At 37.8% G+C, this 18,832-nt stretch overlaps 1 protein-coding gene and 1 long non-coding RNA gene across 2 annotated transcripts in view; one reads left to right on the plus strand and one right to left on the minus strand.

Annotated features, from left to right (window-relative positions):
• The window catches only part of LOC137308200 (protein FRA10AC1-like), a 32,463-nt gene extending 19,130 nt beyond the window's left edge, over nt 1-13,333 (minus strand). The window contains exons 1-6 of the mRNA XM_067977055.1: nt 13,232-13,333; nt 11,513-11,592; nt 10,345-10,440; nt 7,239-7,284; nt 2,968-3,044; nt 822-905 (exon numbers count right to left, since the gene is read on the minus strand). Coding sequence (XP_067833156.1) covers nt 822-905; nt 2,968-3,044; nt 7,239-7,284; nt 10,345-10,440; nt 11,513-11,592; nt 13,232-13,267 — 419 coding nt within the window. The 5' untranslated portion in view covers nt 13,268-13,333. The remainder of the gene's footprint in view (nt 1-821; nt 906-2,967; nt 3,045-7,238; nt 7,285-10,344; nt 10,441-11,512; nt 11,593-13,231) is intronic.
• Nucleotides 13,316-18,182, plus strand: LOC137308202 (uncharacterized). The gene is made up of 3 exons (XR_010959432.1): nt 13,316-16,859; nt 17,246-17,317; nt 18,117-18,182. It is a non-coding gene; the product is annotated as an uncharacterized lncRNA (long non-coding RNA).
• The last annotated feature ends 650 nt before the right edge of the window (nt 18,183-18,832 follow it).

Here is an 18,832-nt window from a genome sequence, read left to right on the forward strand (position 1 = left end):
CAACTCTATTCTTGGAGGCCTCTTTAGGATGTGGTAAATACAAGACGCCGCTGGCCAAGTCTACAGTTAATTCAGATCCATTATATTTCCAGGTCATTAAGGCAAGGCACAGTCATGGCATACATTTATGTAAAACCTCATCAAAAGACTTAGTTTAAAAATTGAGAATCTCAAAATAATGTTATGTTGAACTCAGAAAACAGTTTAAAAGGTACCAATGAAAGTTGGGTACCATGCTGCTCAATTTTAATTCCTGATTTATAAACCATTCATAGTTTAGCATGAAACATGTGGTCAATCAGTGCGGTGTTTTTCTACTACTGTCAAGTCTGCATTGTGTGCTAGGAGCTTGTTGAAGAAATCAGTAGACTACAATTCCAGTTAACGGCAGCAGAACTGCTCAACAGCTCTTGTAGTGATGCTAGAACTGATGGAACAGTATTTCAAGTCTTGTTAAACGATTAAAAATTCCATTATTTTGATTTAGATCTCTACATGACTTCATAATAAGATTTTTAAACACAATGGTAATTAATACTCCTTACAAGGGTCAACATCAAGGAACTAAACAGTATGCTATTAAATAGACACACCTGACTAAATTATTACTAACATCTTTTTAAGAGTTTCACGAAAAAGTTGAAAGATATTGAACAGAGATACAATTTAAGCAAAAATGGTACAAAGTATTATTTTTTCCCTTTACTCTTTACTAGCCCAAGCTTATGTTTTCTGCAGTGTAAGCTGTAACTAAAACAGTAAATGTAAAAGATTAAAGGACAAAAACTATCCTTAAGCATTTGGTAAAAAGCACTGATTACCAAGTCATATCAGCCTCATCGTCTTCTGTCCATAAGAACCTATGGTTTTCTTTTATCACATCCAGGTCTGTTTTATCATTTATCCTGCCAACAAAAATGTTCAGTGGACTCAGTAATCATGGAGACTTAAAATGCAAAAACAAAATAAAGCATGTTGCGGGGTTCAAAAATAGCACTGGTACATTAAATCAAGGCCAAGAATTGGAGCAGCAATGTAGCAGAGAAACTGGTTCTTTTGTTGAGCAACACAAGTCAAATGGAGCCCTGCACAATTTCTGGTACAATCACAAGTCTTTACAAGACAATGCCAGCTAAAGGTTTGTACATTTTACCTCACTGGTAATATTAACTAACTGTCAAGTGTTGAAGTTTGAAATTTACACTTCCATAGTGTTCTTCTTAGGCTGCAAATTTAAAGACAAGATTCAATTAGAATATTGTCCTTTAGTGATCCAATAATAGTAAACAGATGTTGAGCTGAAGCAGCACTACACCCAACAAACTGCTTTGGTGAGGTTTTTATTTTAATACTTTGGTTGCACAGACTGGTGTAATTGACATCAAGGTTTACATATAATAATGTCTTCGTTTTTCCTCAGTAATTTTCTTTCATCCAGGTCGAATACACAGTTTTATATTACTAATAAACAAACAGTCTACAGCATTATACATACATGACTTTTTTAAAAAAAACATTTTAATTTGCTGGTGATCTAGTTGTTTTTGCTGCAGACCAGTGGATATATTTACTATTCAGTAGATTTTAATTTCAAGCTCTGATAAAGGATTCTGAACATTCTTTTTATTTGTAATGTTCTGTATTTCTTTACAGATTGATTACTGAAAGGTATACAGTAACAATAATATCACTTAAATTTTTAATACATTTTTACAAAGTACCAATTTGCATTTTACTAAGCCAAATATTTAGCCAACTAGTGCTGGTAATGCTTGTAATTCAAACCTAAATAAGAGTTTTCTACAACTTTAGGTTATGCATAATAATATATTCCCTGTAACACAGTGAAATTATTCTTGATATGATGGCTGTTCAAATAACTCTTCTATGCAGTCTGCAATGACATCTCCAGCAGCAAAGAGCCAATAGTAAAACAGTGCTAAATAGTGGCCCAGAATTTGCTGTCAAAATAACGGTGAGGCTAATGGCGATCACCGTTATTTATGTGCAAATTGCACAGCAACTTCAGGTGAGGGCAGGTGCACGGTTAAACGCGGAAATCCAGAAGTTGCAGTCCAAGATGAGCCACTCCACCATTAGCTTTGAGAAAATGGCATGTCGCTGTCTGCCTCAGCATTCAAATGCATTCAAAGGCGTGAAGTTGCTGTATTTGCACAGTTGATATGAACTAAACTCATCACAAAAAGTTAAGTCTTGTCCATTTCAAGTGTAAGTACCTTTTTAATGATGTGACAAGTGTTAATTACTGCCAGCTTGGCCTACTCCTGCTTCTATTTCTTATGTTCTGTCAACCGCTCTGGCACTGAAAATTAACTATTACAATTGTGGAGTCTCAATCCTTCAGGTTTTAGTAGTTGTTATGGATTTAAAAAAAATTTTTTTTTTTTAAATTCTTTGTCTCTTTTTTTCTCCCTCTTAATCTAATCTTTCTTTCCCTCTCTTTATTTTGCTTTCTGTACCTGATTTTACGTTGAACTCACCATTCTAACTTACACGTTCTTCTCAGTCCTTGCACTGTTAATTTCACAATTCTTCAATCTGATTGGTTATAAAGATACACAGTTGCTTGCCCTGTTCACTCAGGTCCCAGATGCCTTGTAGAGGGTGCCACGCCGTTTCCATCTCGCACTTCCAGCAACTTGCGACGCAAAATATCATGGAGGTTAAACAGGCAAGAGCAAGTCTAACTAAATGCGGGCGCCGGTCGTTGACCAGCTACAGCAAATTCTGGGCCAGAGTCAAGTTTGTACAAATATTTTTAAAAATGAAATGTATTCTAAGGTAGTAACACATTTAGGGAGTTGAAATGATGTTGATAAACAGCTTGAGCATTACTCTCACAGTTGATAATATTATCTCGGCCTGTCGATACCAAGGAACACATTGCAGATTGAGCATTATCCTGTATGAATTAATTACTGAGTTGCTTCATAGTTGATTACTTACGCTGATCTCTTTAAGTCTTCTTTCGAGCCACCATAATATAGCAAATAATCATTGATGTATTTCTTGTGTCTTGCATACTTGGAAAAAAGTTAAGGAAAATGCCACAATTCTGCAGATGGCACCAAAAGACACACAGTATTACTTCTGTAATTAGAATGCAACACACAGCAACAAGAATGGAGCACTGGATGTTGATCCCACAACCTTCTGACTCAGAGGTGAAAATGCTACCACTGAGCCAAGGCTGGCACCTTATCAAGAAGTATAATACCACCACACACAACCACTGGGTAATACATCTAGTACACAATAATTTTCAAATTTTAACAATCTATCATTAAAACCAGCAAATAGAAAGCAGGGTATCTACAGCTGTTTACTATGAAGCAGTATAAAAGCTCCTCAGATAACAGAGTTTCAAGTGTCTCATCGCCAAATCGAAAACAGCGTTTTATAGAAATTATTCTCGCTGCTGAAAATACTCATTTGATCTGTAGAATTGCCATTGTGTACAGGAGACAATTACACAATATTTGTAGCTAAGATCACCATGCCTGCCCAAACCTTGCGGCAAAAAGTTATATCTCTCACTCCACCAATGCCAGATTGTTATTGTCGTGCATGCAGAGGCAAGTGATTGTGAAACAGATGTCTGTATTGCCAGATTCACCTCCTGTGTCTGCGATTTCCATCAGACTCACCGACATTGGTTTTGTTGCAGCTGAAGTATCTGGAAGTGTTGTTGTCCCAGAGAGAGATTCAAAGTCACAAGGACAACAGTTTTCCATCAACTGTTCCAACAATTTTCCCATGCTAACAAGTGCAGGCATTAAGAAAAATATCTACATCTATGTCTGAAAAACTACCTCCGGGTTCTTGCAGTGTTTCACTTAAATTATTAAACCAGCGCTCCACTATCCTGTTTCTTATAACCAAAGCAAGGACTTTGACTATAGGCGTATTCAGGGCATCCAAGTAACTATCTATAACCTTCATGGCAGCATCAGCTGTGAGATGGTTAACATCTCTACACTGTAGAACTTTTACAGCCAATTTGATTAGTTGAGATGCAGCCACTATCTGATTAATTGCTTCAGAAATAAGGACCATGTTGAAATGACATTTCAGATCAATAACATTCTTTGAACTAATACGAGTTCCCGTTTATGTTTCTTCGTAGCATATCTCTGAAGCATGTCATTTTCCACAGGAAAGTTGACAACATTTCTCATCCTTTTAATGAGAATGAATATCATCACGTACCAAAATGATTATGTCATAAAAGTTGCAACAAAAGTGTCGTTGAGGCCCTCTCAACTTCTTCAACACTGGTATACTGATCCTCATCGCATTTACAATGATTGCTGTCACCGCTGTCCCATTCGGCTTGATCATCTACAGCTTTGGAGTTGGACTCATCGAACAACTTAGGAATGAAATGGGGATGGGGGCTACCAGCTTTGTTGCTGTTGTACAATATGTCTAGCACTACAAGTTGCATTACATGTGCCTGAGTTGCTGTTTAACTTTGAGAAGTCTACCAACTTTTACCATCATACTGCAACTGTCAATTGTGATGCATACAATGCCATTTGACAGAGGCCAAATGATTTGAGCCTCACTTCAAGCAGCTGGATACTTTTTTGGTTGCACAGTACCATTAACATTCATATATCTTCTGTGTTTCATATATCTTCCAGTTTGTGTTGAGGTCCATTCTCCCTAATTCAGGATGAATGTGCCACCTTTTCCCGTGAGCCAGTATATCAATCATTACAAAAGATCCATTCGCAATTATCTTCATAATGCGCACTGACTTTTGCAAAATTAATCTTTCATTTGTAACACTGCTGGAAGGTCAGGTGAGGAACAAAACAACCGTAATGGCAAACCATCTCTTGCAATCACATGTCCAAGTGTTGCTTGAAAAATATTTTCATCAGTTATGCGCTTTATCGTTGCAACATATGATGCAGTCTTCAAAGTAGTTATCAACAAGATTAGTATGGATAACTGTTGTTCTTTTCCATAAGTAGAACCATCACTGATCTTCAAGATTTGTTGGCATATTTTCTCTTTACTCAATTATATAAGGATAGCAGTCAACTCTTTTTCCTTAAAGTGGCATATTCCTCCTGAATTGCATTCTTCAAAGAGAGCAGAGCCATCACCAATCTTTTAAATATCTGTATTCTATGTACTTTTATTATCTTCTTCACTTCAATTTTACACACCAAATCTGCACTAAATGTTGCTGTTGGGTGAAAAGATCGCCAACAGTAGCAATGTCACTTCATATAAGGAAATTCAAAGTGCAGTTGTTTCTCCTTTAATGAACTTTGTTCCGTACATTGCTTCACTTCTAGAATCTCAAAGTCTTGGCATCGGAAGCTGCAAATCCCAAGAGCTTGGGTCCATAAAATTGGCAGAGATCCCAGGATTGCAAATCCTAATCTTTTCCATGGTCTTCAATGGGGAAACGTAGCATTACTTATTTCAATTCTTCAAATATACAGGTTCTGCATATCTTACATAAGTCTAACCAACAGCTACCACCTCTTATCCTTGATGAGTCCACTCTTTGCCTTATTCATTTATTGACATTCTTAACCTCCGCTGACCTTAAATGGGACTCCTACATCTCTTCCATTGCTAAAGCTGCCTCCAACGTGCTCAGTTTCCTCCTTTATGTCAAGTGCCTCTTTTCACCCTCAGCAACTCTTGACTCTCTATACAGCCCAAGTACATCCAAGACTTGAATAATACTCTCTTAACTGTGACAATTATTCTGGCACCTCTCATGCATGCCTGGACATGACAAGAAAAAACTGGTCAACTGACAGGCAATTGCTCATCTCTACTCTCCCACCATCTTTCTTGTCTTAGCAATACTACTATGGTCGTTCAATGAGTCTCTGAACATTCTTCTTTTGTTCCTTCTAAGATGAAAAGATGCTATCCTACATGCTGTTTATCTTCCCCACATCCCCACTATGTTGAAATCAAAGTTTCCTTCTTTAACGTATTCTTTTCCAGGACCTCAAAACTATGAAACTCCTTGGGCCAGAAATCACACAGAGTGGTGTGGCAACACTCACCACAGCTCCTGCAAATTAAATTAATGAAAATACTTACTGCGGGCTCTGTGGCGTTGAAATGCTTGATTTCGAACTTTTAAAAAATTGTGCGGTATCAACTCAGCCTCTGAGCAGCATAAGTTGATGCGCATGGATCCTAACCCTAATGCAGCGCATGGAACAGTCTATGAGAATAGAAGACACACCCACAAAATCTGTCAGGAAGAGAAGTCACGCCCACAGATTCAGGCTGCATTGCTCAAGCAGGCAAGCAGACTTCACTCATTTAAAGTTAGTATTCTGGATGTCATTGTAAATAAAAATATTAAATTTATTTAATAAAAAGCCAAATAAATAATTGAATTAAAGAGACAGAAGGGAAAAACTTAATTTTTTATTTTTTAATGACTAAAAACTATTTCAATAAGGAGCAATAGGAGACTCCACATTTTTAAAATTTAATTTTTAGTTGTTTGGCAGTCATTAAGACTAACCACGTTTTAAAACTTAGTTTAGACCTGGTATTTTTAAGCGTACTTGTTTGGTGGCGTACTTGTTTGATTTCTCTGATTGCAGCGTGCGATGACCCTTTAATTCGAATATGTCAAATCGCCAGTGAACCAGTAGGAGCAAGTTCACGATTCCCACGTTTTACTGTGCACGTGCAAACGCAAGAACTTGCTCCTCCAATTAGTCACTAAAAACGGAGAGTGCTGTTGAGCTCCTCCATTATTTCGGGAGTAATTTCTGGCCCCTTTATCTCTCATAGATGTTTCCTTCAACCCACAATCTTTGGGCTTTGAAAAACTCAAGCTTGACATCATCAAATTTCATTACTTCCTGATTTGCCTCATTATCTCTACTATTTTCAACTCTGTCAGTGTCCTGCAATAAGGCCTTGATCTTTTACTGTCGTTTCTCAAAATAAAATGCATTGAAGCAGTTGCATATCTATTTCACAAGCTGATTTTTGGCCAGGTCTTACTATTTTTATAGCACCAGTAGTCTAATTACAATTGCAATTGTATTTTTGAACAGATATATGTTCTAAGTAAATGTCTGTGTTTATAGAAATATATCTTAGATCAATATATTTTTGTTAAGTTTTCTGTCGAGGGTATGACTCCTACTTAAGCTGTTTCCCTTCATACTCCTCCTTGTATTCCAACAAATTACTTCTGATTTCAAGGATACAGCATCCATGGCAATAAGATGGAAACGCCGGTTTCTTGCTTCTTCCCTGTTAAACAAGTAAAATATTACAAATTACAGAAAGAAAACATGTGTTTATATAGCGCCTTTCATGTTCTCAGGACATCCCAAAGCTCTTCACAGTCAATAAATTACTTTTGAAGTGTAGTCACTGCTGTTTTGTAGCCAAATGTGGCAGCCAATTTGTGCTCAGCAAGGACTCACAACAGCATGAGTTCATTTGTTTTAGTGATGCTGGTTGAGGAATGAATATTGGGCAAGACACAGGAGGAACTCCCTGCTGAATCAGAAACAATAGTAAAAATGATAGTTTAAAGATAAAAAAGGATAAGAGCAGACTTCAGGTCACAAACAGTGATATAGATACTACAGGTGAAGGGAATACTTTCTCCACAGATGCCACCTCACTTGCTGAGCTTCTCCAGCATTTTCTGTTTTAATTTGAGATTTCCAGCATCCACAGTATTTTGCTTTGAAAAAGTTTTTACTATTATATTAGAAGGAAAAGGGTAGTCAAGGGCAATGTGGGCCCTTTAAAATGAAAACAAGAAAATGGCAGACTTGTTGAATAATTACTTTGTGTCCAACCAAATATTGGGAAGACTGAAGCCATTGTCTTTGGTCTCCACCGCAAACTCGGTTCCCTAGCCACCGACTCCAACCCTCTCCCTGGCTACTGTCTTGAGGCTGAACCAGACCATTCGCAACATTGGCCTCCTTTTGACTGAGATGAGCTTCCGACCACATAGCCGCTCCATCACCAAGACTGCCTACTTCCAGCTCCGCCCGTCTCAGCTTATCTGCTGCTGAAACCCTCATCCATGCCTTTGTTACCTCCAGACTGGACTATTCCAATGCTGTCCTGGCTGGCCTCCCATCTTCCACCCTCCATAAGCTTGAGCTCATCCAAAACTCTGTTGCCCGTATCATAACTCGCAGCAATTCCCGTTCTCCCATCACCTGTGCTCGCTGACCTACATTGGCTCCCAGTCCGGGAACGCCTCCATTTTAAAATTCGCATCCTTGTTTTCAAATCCCTCCATGGCCTCGCCTCTCCCTATCTCTGTAACCTCCTTCAGCCCTACAACCCTCTGAGATCTCTGCATTCCTCCAATTCTTGCCTCATGCACATCGTCGATTTTAATTGCTCCACCCTTGGCAGCTGTGCCTTCAGCTCTGGAATTCCCTCCCTAAACCTTTCTGCCTCTCTACTTCTCTCTCCTCCTTTAAGACGTTCCTTAAAATCTACCTCTTTGACCAAGCTTGTGGTCACCTGTCCTAATATCTCCTGATGTGGCTCGGTGTCAAATTTTGTTTGACAATGCTCCTGTGAAGCTCCTTGAGACGTTTCACGACGTCAAAGGCGCTATATAAATGTGAGTTGTTGTAGTAATCTTCCAAAGCTCTCTCGATTCAGGAATTGGCCCTTTAGATTGGAAAATTGCAAATGTAACTCCATTATTTAAGAAAGGTGAGTGCGAGAAACCAGAAAATTATAGACCTGTTAGTCTAATATCTGTTTTGAGGAAGTTATTGGAATCTATAATTAAGAACAGGGTGACTGAGCACTTGAGAAATTTGAGCTGATTAGAGACAGCCAACATAGATTTGTAAAGAGTAGGTCATGTCTAACGAACCTAATTGAATTTTGAGTAAGTAACTATAGTAGTAGACAGGGGAATGTCTATGGATGTAGTTTATGTGGACTTCCAGAAGGCATTCGATAAGGTTCCACACAAGAGATTGTTAACTGAAATTAAAGCTCATGGAACTGAAGGCAAATTATTGACCTGGTCAGGAGATTGGTTAGGCGGTAGAAGACAAAGAGTAGGGACATTGGGTATGTACTCGAATTGGAAGGAAGTGACTAGTGGTGTCGCACAAGGATCTGTGCCGGGGGCTCAACTATTCACTATATTTATTAATGACTTAGATAACATAATAGAGAGCAGCATATCCAAGTTTGCTGATGACCCAAAGATTGGTGGCATAGTAAGTAGTGTAGATGGGAGCATAAATTACAAAGAGACATTGATAGATTAAGTGAGCGGGCAAAACTGTGGCAGATGGATTTCAAAGCAGGTATGTGTGAGGTCATCTGTTTTGGACCAAAAAAAGGATAGAACCGAGCATTTTTTAAAATGGTGAAAAGCTAGGAACAATGGAGTTCCACAGAGATTTAGGAATCCATGTACACAGATCACTAAATGGTCAGGTATAAAAAAAATAATCAAAAAGGCTGTTGGAATGTTAGCCTTTATATCTAGAGGGCTAGAATATAAAGAGGAGAAAGTTTTGCTACAGCTAAACAAAGCCCTTGTTAGACCACATCTGGAGTACTGTGTACAGTTCTGGGCACCACACTGTAGAAAGGATATACTGGCTTTGGAGAGAGTGCAGCACAGATTCACTAGAATATTACCAGGGCTCCTAGGATTAAATTATGAGGAGAGATTACAAAAACTAGGCTTGCATTCCCTGGAATATGAAAGGTTAAGGGGTGATTTGAATGAGGTTTTTAGGATTTTGAAAGGAATTGATAGGGTAGATAGAGAGAAACATTTTCCACTGGTGGGGAAGTCTAGGACAAGGGTACATAACCTTAAAATCAGAGCCAGGCCTTTCAGGAAAGAAGTTAGAAAACACTCCTTCATGCAAAGGGTGGTAGAAGTGTGGAATTCTCTCCCACAAAAAGCAGTAGTTGCTAGCTCAATTAATAATTTAAAATCTGAGATTGATAGGTTTTTGCTAGCCTGGGGTATTAAGGGATATGGAGCCAAGGCGGGTAAATGGAGTTAGGATACAGATCAGCCATGATCTCACTGAATGGCGGAACAGATTCAAGGGACTGAATGACCTACTCCTGTTCTTATGTTCATTGATAAAATGCCACAGGATCATACCTGAACAGGCAGAGAGAGACCAAAAGAGGTTACCTCCAACAATGCAGCACTGAAGTGTCAGCTAGATTATGTGTTCAAGTCCTAAAGTCTGTAAGTCCTAAACTTCAGAAATAAACTTTCAAAATGAAAGCATATATTAATCTATCTATATTATTTTTTTTTCAAAATTCCAAAAATATTTTTACCTGTCCCATTCATGAGCTGCAACTTGCTTGTGAGCCAACCGGGCATATTTTTCCTTTTGGAATGGTTTTGTAAGTAGTGCAGCATCTTTACTTGCCCTAGAATTCAAACAGCAAATATGTCAAACTTCTTAATATAGTACATTGAACGATGATAAAGCACAGATGGAATGAAACTCAACAAATTACAATCAACATTCTCAATAATAAACTTGGTTACTACAAATCTTCAGTAAGATTTGGAGAGAAACATACCTCAAGCACTACTTTGTTCATATCTGTAGCATTATAAAATGGCGCAACAGAGCTAAACGTGTAAAGCTTAAAATCACTCTTCCTCTAGATAATTAAGGCACAACAAATTTCAGGGTCTCAAATAGTATTCTGGCTGAGAAATCACTTATTTTACAGAACGAGGTGTCAAATTTTGTGTGATAACATTCCTGTGAAGCGCCTTGGGATGTTTAAATATGTTAAAGGCGCTATATACATGCACGATGCTGTTGTATAAATAAATATCAAATATTGACTGTAGCAATTCTAAAAGATGAATGCATTATGAGATATCCAGAGCTTGATGCATTGAAACCCTTGGTAAGATGTTGAAATCTTTGAGGTTACACTTATAAAAGTATGGGTACTTGACTAATTTCAACAAACATATATTGTATATGGTGCAACAAAATCAAAAACTTCCAAAAGGGAACCTCTTGAAAATTACACTTTTTACCATTATAGTAAAACTCTCAATTTTCAGGTGAAGATTTAAATTCTATAGAATAACTGTCATATCCCTCATGAACATGATACATCTCCCTCTTTTTTCCCCCAATCCCAGCCCTGTGCCAAAAAGGGATTTTCTCTCAGAAAAGATGTTATAAACTGCTATGGTTCTTTTGCATGTTATAATTCAGTTATGTTCAAGCCATCATTTTGGGATCAAGGGAACATCTTCAATATAAAACAGTCAAGTTAAATCTTGAGGGGGTATTTTATAATCAAAAGCTATGTTCTCAATTGAAAATAAAATTCTGAGGCTTACAACTGAAGTATTCAATCACTGATAATGAATTAACTTATTAAAACGAGTTTAAAAAAAACAAATAAACACTCTTGGAAAATCTCTTTCTTATGATTAGGTGTTTTTGGTCAAAAAGCAATGGTAACAGACCTTTGACTTTTACAGTTAGATGTCTCTGCTTCATTTTCATCCTCACTGAATTCTGAATCATAGCCCCCAAGACCATGCTCCTGTTGACAAAAGAAAGCAATAACATTTGAACAAAGATGTGGTGTGGTGTGGTGTAATTTAACTTCACATCTTCCATCTGCTTTTAGGGCTCTGTTTATTATGTGCATTGAAGTTTCAAAGCTTTGCCCATTATTACTTGTGACTCATAACTCCCATCACCACAACCCATTAATACCAAATTAGATATATCCTCAAACTATCTGAAATAAAATTAGAATAACAAAGTTAAAAACATGCATTAGCTGTTCAAAAAACACACAACTTCACAATGAATCAAATCTGAATAAGTTATAGCATTACAATGTTCCAGATATGAAAATTACTTATTTTGCATAATATCTTGTCTATAAATTAGAATCAAAGTTACTGTCACGATCGCGGGGGTGAGAGTGCTCAGTAGCAGCAGCAGCCGCCCAGATTATTTTTGTGGGGCCTTCAATTTCTCCTGGCCATACAAAAATAATTTGAAACTTGCCTTTTCAGGCCCAGCATCGCCAGTGAAACTCCTAAAATGGCAATAGAGATCCTATGTACACCATAGGACACCAATTTGCACATTAAAAAGGGCCTATTGTCTGCAACAGGCAAGTGCATCGGCGACCCAGCGGTGGGCCCCTGTAAAAGTGGCAGCAGGGAGAGCATCGATGTTAAGCAACTGGTAATTATAGCGACCCCATTTTGAAGCCATTGCCACCCAGTTAACACCGATTTCAGCGAGTCAAGATAGACCCCACTGTTTAAGTTTCTGGCGAGAGAATAGACGTATCATTTTCAACTCAATTACATTATTGCAATGCAATTTGACATGACTTTCCCATACACATAGTGTTTGCCAAACATTTTATAAAAACTGTTGCTGTTAATACAAACATATTTTTTCAGCTTTTTACCCTTTCTCAATCTTAATATTTTTGGATCTGCATTTCAGACTGCACTCCCAGGGTAATAAAAAGAACCCTTTTTAGATTATTTCAGTTATAGATTCTATCTCATAATCACCCATGGTCCTTCTGGTTTTCAAAGGGCAGCAGAGTAACACTACACTAGACTTTATTTTAGGCTTTAAATGTCAACCAAATGTATTGAATAGTAATAGTGCAAGTGAATTGTAGCAGTAATACAACATATATGTTTTTCCCAAGTTAAGCTTAGCTAGTACCTTGTACAATCCAATCCTGATAATTCAGTCTAAAAAAAATCTACTAATTGGAATTGAGCAACTTTCAATTAAAAATAAAAAACAAGAAACATACAATTTAAAAAAAATACACAAATGTCCTTTCTCACCAACTATGGAAGTATCTAATTTAGCTAACATACAAGAAATTTCAGAAACATTTTCACTTCCAAGACTACAGACAGCCTCTTTTCTCCTGGAAAGTCCCACTGATTGGAAAGCATTTATCAGCCCGTCTGTTTCCAAACAGTGACCCGCACATTGAATTTAAGAGACTATCTGCTAAATTGGAAAAGCTGCCAATTAGACATTTATTTGAACGAGACACGCACTGGTAACCCAGCGCGGTTCTGCCCGTAAACCTTTAGATGTCACGCCCCCTATCATTTCACTAGCTGCAGAATTGTATTATTTCCCCTCCCCTCAATTCTCCATTCTGACGGTTTGTAAACCCACCCGACCTGAACAAAATCGAATTTCACTCCTCGGCCGCTCATCGCTCCCTCCGCTAAATGGCAGCCTAGCGCCTGGCGCAGCCGCTCGCGTCATCGAGCCGCGACAGGGAGCGCGCGGGCTGTCGTTGGTCGGTAAACGGCCGTTGGGGCCGTGCCGAGGAGGAGGAGGAGGAGGAGGGAGGAAGAGACGACGATCTTCGTTTAAAAGCAGACTTTTGGTGTCTTGCTATTTAGAAATCCCATCCCATTCACAAGCCGCACTTGGCTGCCATAGTACTGGGGAGATGGCGAACCTGGGCCGCACGGTTCACCTCCGTTCCAAATACAAAATTCTGGGAGTTTTGGAGGTCATTCCTTTGCTCTGATGTCTGTCCTGGTTACGGTGTCGGTGGTCAGTGACGGGATGTCCCAACTGCATCTCATGGGCCATTTCTGCCCTCTGAGTTCTGGCAAACAGGCTCATGAAGCTAATATGTCTCCTTTATTGGTTTGTCCAGTTTGAATTTCATGGGTCTGGAGGTTTGGAAAGGGTTGTACATAATGCTGTTGCCTGGTTAGTTGATAAGTCCTACATCAGAACATCAACATCTGTTGGTATCAACAGTTTTAATTCTAAGCAAATCAATGGGAACATTTATGTACAGTTAATAAGTAGTACACGAGGCTCCGTGGTACACATCTAAGGGGCACATGGAGACAAAAAGCTTGGACACTTATGCTGTATGAGATTGTAACTGAAAGTTCTTCCAGAAGAGACAAGTTGTTCCCTCTCATCTGAATCTCTTGTGAAAATAATTCAGACATCTATCCATTCATTATACTAGTGGCATTGTATGCTGTAAGTAAGAGAATGTGTTGTTCTATAAGGTCCATTATACCATTGTAAAATGCAATGTACAATTCTGCCAAGGTACAGCTTATGTGTAAGTTTATGAATCTCTGGGTGAATTAAGAAAAATGGATACTGTTGCTATGCCATACAGGAGATATTGTACCAGCCATCGCTAGCTGGGAATGATGGAAGAGATGTCTCTAAGGAAGATGAGGGTTAGCAGCATGAACTGTGCCATCTTCTTTAGGAAGACCTCCCAATCAACATCTAACATCTGTATGGCTCTGCCAGAGGTTATCAATGTCATCATATGCCTTGGTCTCCTTCCAGGCTAGCACTGGGGAGATTTGCAGTGTCATCCGTTTTGCTGTTCACAGATGTATCAAGGAGGTTACATATGCATTAATCAGCAAGACTAATGACTTTCATCCCTTTCGCCATTGACCAATGACAACAATGTGGGAAAACAATGCAATAATGCAGATCTGCTGGCCTTCCGAGAGCCCAGGCGCTCATCAATAGTATCCATGTTGCCATTCGGGCTACTGCACAACGCTGTGCCCTTAAAGTATATCAAAAGAGATTTTATTGTCTCACTGCATAGATGGAATATGATCAGCAGAAAACAGTAATGGTGAATCCCACTTCACTTCACAAAACCTTCATTTGCTGGCAATCCTCTATGCCAAGCTTATTCTCAAGGGAAGAAACAGTGGAAGGATAGCTCCAGGAAGATCAAAACAAACCTCTGCAGCCATGGCTCATGGCACCATTACAATGACCACAGACAGATGCAGAGCACAGGTACAATGAGGATAATTCTATAACCAGAATAACTTGAGCATATCATTGGCATCTTGCAACAGTGCTTCAGATGCTTCAACTAATCGGGGGGTACCTTACAATACAATAATTGTCATCAGCTCATGCTCTATTCTTTTGCCATCGTGGAAATCGACCTGCATTTTGATTGCTGCTCTGCATTAGTTGGACATGTTGATACTAAGACTCTTTCAGCTTCATCTTTAGCTATTTCTACACCATTTGTGGAATATGCGTGTCATCTATTTTCCCTTCCTATGTGTAATGTAACACTTTAAACTTCATCTGCCATTGTTTTGCCCAAGTCAATATATAGTTTCTGAGCTGCCTCTTCTGACTTCAGTGTCCAGTGCTTCAGTTTATGAGAATTATTGATTCTTCTGTTTTCTTGGCTTGTCTGCTTTTCTGGCGTGTAGGCCCACTCTTTAGCTTACGTACTGAAAACAGGAAAGTTACAAGTTAAACAACTTTCTTTGCAACTTTCAAAAATCAAAAGTAACCCTCAGTACACCAGCAGCAATTTTCAGATTGTTTCTTTGGAGTATTAATGTATATTTTAACAAAGCAACCCTTTACCAGCATACAACCAGCATATCACTACCAAAATCATCTGTACATAGAGGGCTTACAGAAGATGCAAAATGTGTTTTTATTCTGTAAACTCTCAAATTTTGCTATTAATATTACAAGATTGCCAAGGGAATTAAGTGTAATTACATGGACAGAACTTTTTATATAAGTTAATAACATCTGTGAAAGGGAGTTTTCTCTATTTTGGGTGTAGTCCAGTCATGAGATTCCCATATGGGACTGTGAGGCATTAGCAGCTTAAAAATACTCTCTTCACCTCAGTCAAGTCCATGTTCCAGCAACTGAACTTTCCACATCATTGGAGGCAAAACAGTGACCTAACAACATTTATTATTTCCTTGTTTCTGCAAATGTTAAGGGAGTTTTTAGATCACAAAGCACTAGGCACATCATTGCTGATGAAGATGAACATTCGTTTAGTTACAGTGCTGTTTCAATGCATGTTTTTGTGATTTGAAAATGGTAACTGTGACTCGTATATGGTCAGTTGTGATGGAATAATTTCTAAAATAGATCACTGCTTCTATTATCAATTGGCTGCTGAGCTATAAACGGTGGTAGAAAATAGCAAATGTTCAAGATAATAGAGAAACATCATATACTTTGTGTGATAGTTTGTCAAAGATAGTTATAGCTTGTCATGCTCCCCATTTGACTTTAGTGTATATTCAATGTACTATGCTAAAATAAATTTATAGTAAATTACTACTTTTTTTAATAAACCTGTCAGTGTAGAAATAAGAAAAAAATGCTTTTATTTAAGATTATCCAAAAGAACACAACATATTCAGGCTTTGTATAATTTATTCTTCCATTTTATATTCCAAGTTTTGAAACTGACCTGAAGTTTTCAATTTCTACTGGGTGATCCATTCCAGATTTTTGGACTGACACAAAAGTTGGGGCTGGTTCTGGACACTTACATTGGCTAAGGGAAGGGCTATTTTTTTGCATGTGTACAGAACTGGTTTTATATGGAAGGAGTTGTGAAAGTAAAGTCCTCTGTGCTATAAGGAGAAGGAAATTTGAATTGCAATGGGGAGGGAGCTTTCATGAGCTTAATGTGTGCTTAGTGGATTGTGCAACTACTGCAGTTTAATCAAAACACTCAGTGGAAGAGTTGCTTTGCCAGAAAGCAAGAAACAGAGAAAACAGCAAGAATTGTTACAGTCATTGTGCTGCGAGTGGATTCATAATGGGAAATGCTATTAAATCTGCAGAAAGATTCATTCTCTTAGTTTGGATACTGAGTCTGCTTTTTTCAAAAATAAATGCAACAAGCCCTGGACTAGTAAAATGTCCTGAAAGGTGTCTATGTATTGAAGAAAATGCTCAGTGTGACAACAGAAGATCAGTTCCTCAGCGTTTTCCCCCAGAAGTAGTTCATTTGTAAGTATTACGTCTCCAGAACTGCATTAGTTTTATTATAATCAAGAGTGTAAGAAACTTCCCTGTATATATCATTTAGTAAGTAGAGAATCTCTGCCGTTGGTTTTTGTTTGTGTGTAGAGTAAACAGTAAATGTACTGTTCCTAGCTGTTATTTTTTCAGCCAATACCATTACTTTGGAAAAATTACATATCATAACAGTTAAGAGTTATTTTAAATCATTGTCAAAGAACAGACATTTTAGTGTAATTGACAAATTCTGCTTTATTTAATATTGTTTGCAATTTTGTTTTTTTCAAAATTTATGATGGGCCAGTACATAGAGATTTACCAGTTGCTGAGCATCCCAATTTCTTTTGATTCATGTCAGTTCATTTTGTTTTTAGGTCATTCATGAAGTCTGGTTTCAATAAAATTCCAGAAGGAAGCTTTGCGAATATAAAGTCCCTCCAGCTCCTGTGAGATTGATTCTTATTTCACATTTTTTGGTGTAGTTCAGAAATGGATCTCTGTGTTCTTTTGAGAATAAGAATGAATTATCTGGGTGACTGTTCAGTGCTGGGGCTAGATTTTCCATCCATTGGCCATGAATTGGGAGAAAATCTAGCCCCAAAATTCCAATACCTTGCCTTCTGTGAAGCAGACTAATGCCAAACTGCAAACTAGCGATTTAATGCTATTAAAAGGTGCATATTGGAAAATGTTTGCTGTGCAGACTTTAGAACAGTTATCGGATGCTCCATGTGCTATGGACTAGGTTACAGAAAGTCTGCTCGCTGCAATGAGCTGCAGAATCTTAAAAAGTTATAGAGGCTATAAAGTGAAATTGGACAGATTCCAATCTATTTACTCGGGGGCTGATAATGCTAACATAGCTTGTTCATTTCCGATACTATTTATACGGTTGTTTAGGAGTTTCTTAATATTTGTGGCTCTGATAATTACAGTCGCGATCAATTAATATCAGTTCTACTGTGATCAGATTACTGTTAATGTCAAATAGTTTGGATGCTCCAGTCTACTTTTAACATTTTGAGGAGAGGTGTAAGAAGTGAATATTTTGATGCTGTATAAGTTTTTTGATCAGGAAACACTAATACAGTTCCATGTTTCATAAGATGCACTTTTTCTTTGTCAACTTTATTTTGATCTTGTGTAGCTTTGAAATAGGAATAGTAAAAAATGGTATAAATGATATTAAGCTTAAAATTGTGTATGATTTTCTAAACTTTAATCAATTGTCAATTTTTTTGACAGTTTGTTTACTTCAAACACATTTGATTTGATTGCCAATGATGCATTCAGGAGTCTTGATCATCTGGAATATCTGTAAGTAGATGTCAGATCTTCCTGCTGGAATGAAAATCAGACATCCTACATTACTGTGATTATTTGTAATAATCAGTGTGGCATAATACTCTAATATTTCTCCAGTTTTATAGAGAACAATAACATCCATTCCATTTCAAGGCACGCTTTCCGAGGCCTCGAGTCCCTTAGTCATTTGTAAGTACATTACTGTTATTTAATCAATAAATCTTTGTCCAAATAACTTTGGTTCCAGTATGTAAAATAAATATAAAATCATTGAAATAATTAGGGTTATTCTTACACCTTTACGTAATAAGATTAAATTATTTCATTATCCATACTAAGTGTTCTGAGCATTTGCTAAATAGCCCCCTGCCTTTTGCTGAATAACCTGCAGATATATAATCATGTTGAAATTGATTTCTTAAATGTATGGTAACAGCATGTAATTGATGATACTGCAGTTATTCAAGCTAAGTGGTGAAGTGCTTTGCCCAAATCAATCAATTTATTGCTTCTAATGCTGCTGAGTTCAGGAAAATGGAGCTTGGTTGTGGAATTAAGGAGCTCTATGTCCACTTTTATTATCTTTGAACAGGGTAGCCTTATTTACTGGAGAAAGTGCATTTACAACAGAGGACTGCTGGCATATGGTAAACAAT

Source organism: Heptranchias perlo, unplaced genomic scaffold (genome assembly GCF_035084215.1).
Source record: "Heptranchias perlo isolate sHepPer1 unplaced genomic scaffold, sHepPer1.hap1 HAP1_SCAFFOLD_1221, whole genome shotgun sequence".
Lineage (NCBI taxonomy): Eukaryota > Metazoa > Chordata > Chondrichthyes > Hexanchiformes > Hexanchidae > Heptranchias > Heptranchias perlo.